At 66.2% G+C, this 1,253-nt stretch overlaps 1 protein-coding gene across 1 annotated transcript; it reads left to right on the forward strand.

The window, feature by feature from the left end:
* Positions 1 to 235: 235 nt before the first annotated feature.
* DBN1 (drebrin 1) lies at positions 236 to 1,137 on the forward strand. Its single transcript, XM_009893742.1, has 5 exons — positions 236 to 246; positions 351 to 406; positions 507 to 619; positions 809 to 883; positions 961 to 1,137. Exons 1-5 carry the CDS (start codon positions 236 to 238, stop codon positions 1,135 to 1,137), a joined length of 432 nt encoding a protein of 143 aa, XP_009892044.1.
* The last annotated feature ends 116 nt before the right edge of the window (positions 1,138 to 1,253 follow it).

Below are 1,253 nucleotides of genomic sequence, written 5' to 3' on the forward strand. Positions count from 1 at the left end.
CCCAAGGCTGGTCGGTAACCGGCGGGGTCAGGGGGGGACAGAGATGGGTGTGCGAGGAGCTACGAGGCTGCCGTGACTTGTGGCACGGCATAGGACAGCGGCCAGCTGGTCCCGGTGCCCAAGTGACCCCTCTGTCCCCAACCTTGGGACCTTGTCCCATGGCTGCCAGCCCGCGGGGTAGGGGAATAGGCCCTGCCCACAGTCCTGCCTGTCAGCCTGGTCCTTTGCGGTGGCGATGCACAAGGGGTTGGGATGGCTGTGTGGCAGCTTGGGGACACCTGGCCAGTCCTTCACTGACCTCAGTGTTAGCAGGATGGGGAGGTGGGGGCTCACCTGCACTGTCTCCCCAGGGCCCTCTACACATACGAGGATGGCTCCGATGACCTGAAGCTGGCAGCGTCGGGAGGTAAGGTCCTCTTGTCCCTGCAGCCAGCTTGGCTGTGCCGGTGATTTCCCCGGCACCCATCCTGGTGCTGGGTGGATGTGGGCTGACGGTGCTGTGCCAGGTGGAGGTTTGCTGGAGCTCTCCGGCCACTTTGAGATCCAGAAGGTGATGTATGGCTTCTGCAGCGTCAAGGACCCCCAGGCTGTGCTCCCCAAATATGTCCTCGTCAACTGGGTGAGTGGAGGGGGCTGTGCTGGGGGGGGTGGCGTGCCCACCAGGTCTGCAGTGTTGGCAGGGACATGGCTGGGTGTGAGGGAAGAGCCCGCGGTGGGTGCCCCACAGTCCCGCTGCCCCATGGTGGTCAGCGGGGTGGGGGTCACCCTGCCACCGCTCCCCAGCTCAGCTCCTCCCTGGCTGCTGCAGGTGGGTGAGGATGTGCCGGATGCCCGCAAATGTGCCTGCGCCAGCCACGTGGCCAAGATCGCCGAGTTCTTCCAGGTGGGTGATGCCGGGGAAGGGGACGATGCTTCTGGGGCACCGACCCCAGTCCCTGATGGCTGCTCACCCTGCTCCAGGGCGTGGATGTCATTGTCAACGCCAGCAGCGTGGAGGACATCGACCCAGGGGCCATTGGGCAGCGGCTCTCCAACGGTCTGGCCCGCGTCTCCAGCCCGGTGCTGCACCGCCTGCGGCTGCGGGAGGACGAGAACGCCGAGCCCGTGGTAATGTCCCCATGGCGGCAATGGCGATGATGGCGGCGATGGCAGCGGGCATGGGGCATCCCTCCCGCCTGGGGTTCCTGTCTGCCGCAGTCCGTCACCCCGTGTGCCGCTTACTGTTATTCCCCCTCGCTGCTCCCAGCCCCTCC

This window comes from Charadrius vociferus, unplaced genomic scaffold, assembly GCF_000708025.1.
Source record: "Charadrius vociferus isolate BGI_N301 unplaced genomic scaffold, ASM70802v2 scaffold1041, whole genome shotgun sequence".
NCBI classification, from domain to species: domain Eukaryota; kingdom Metazoa; phylum Chordata; class Aves; order Charadriiformes; family Charadriidae; genus Charadrius; species Charadrius vociferus.

Coding starts and splice junctions, on each gene's coding strand:
- DBN1 (XM_009893742.1), top strand. Junction 620..808: donor AATATGTCCTCGTCAACTGG/GTGAGTGGAGGG, acceptor TGGCTGCTGCAG/GTGGGTGAGGATGTGCCGGA. Junction 884..960: donor AGATCGCCGAGTTCTTCCAG/GTGGGTGATGCC, acceptor ACCCTGCTCCAG/GGCGTGGATGTCATTGTCAA.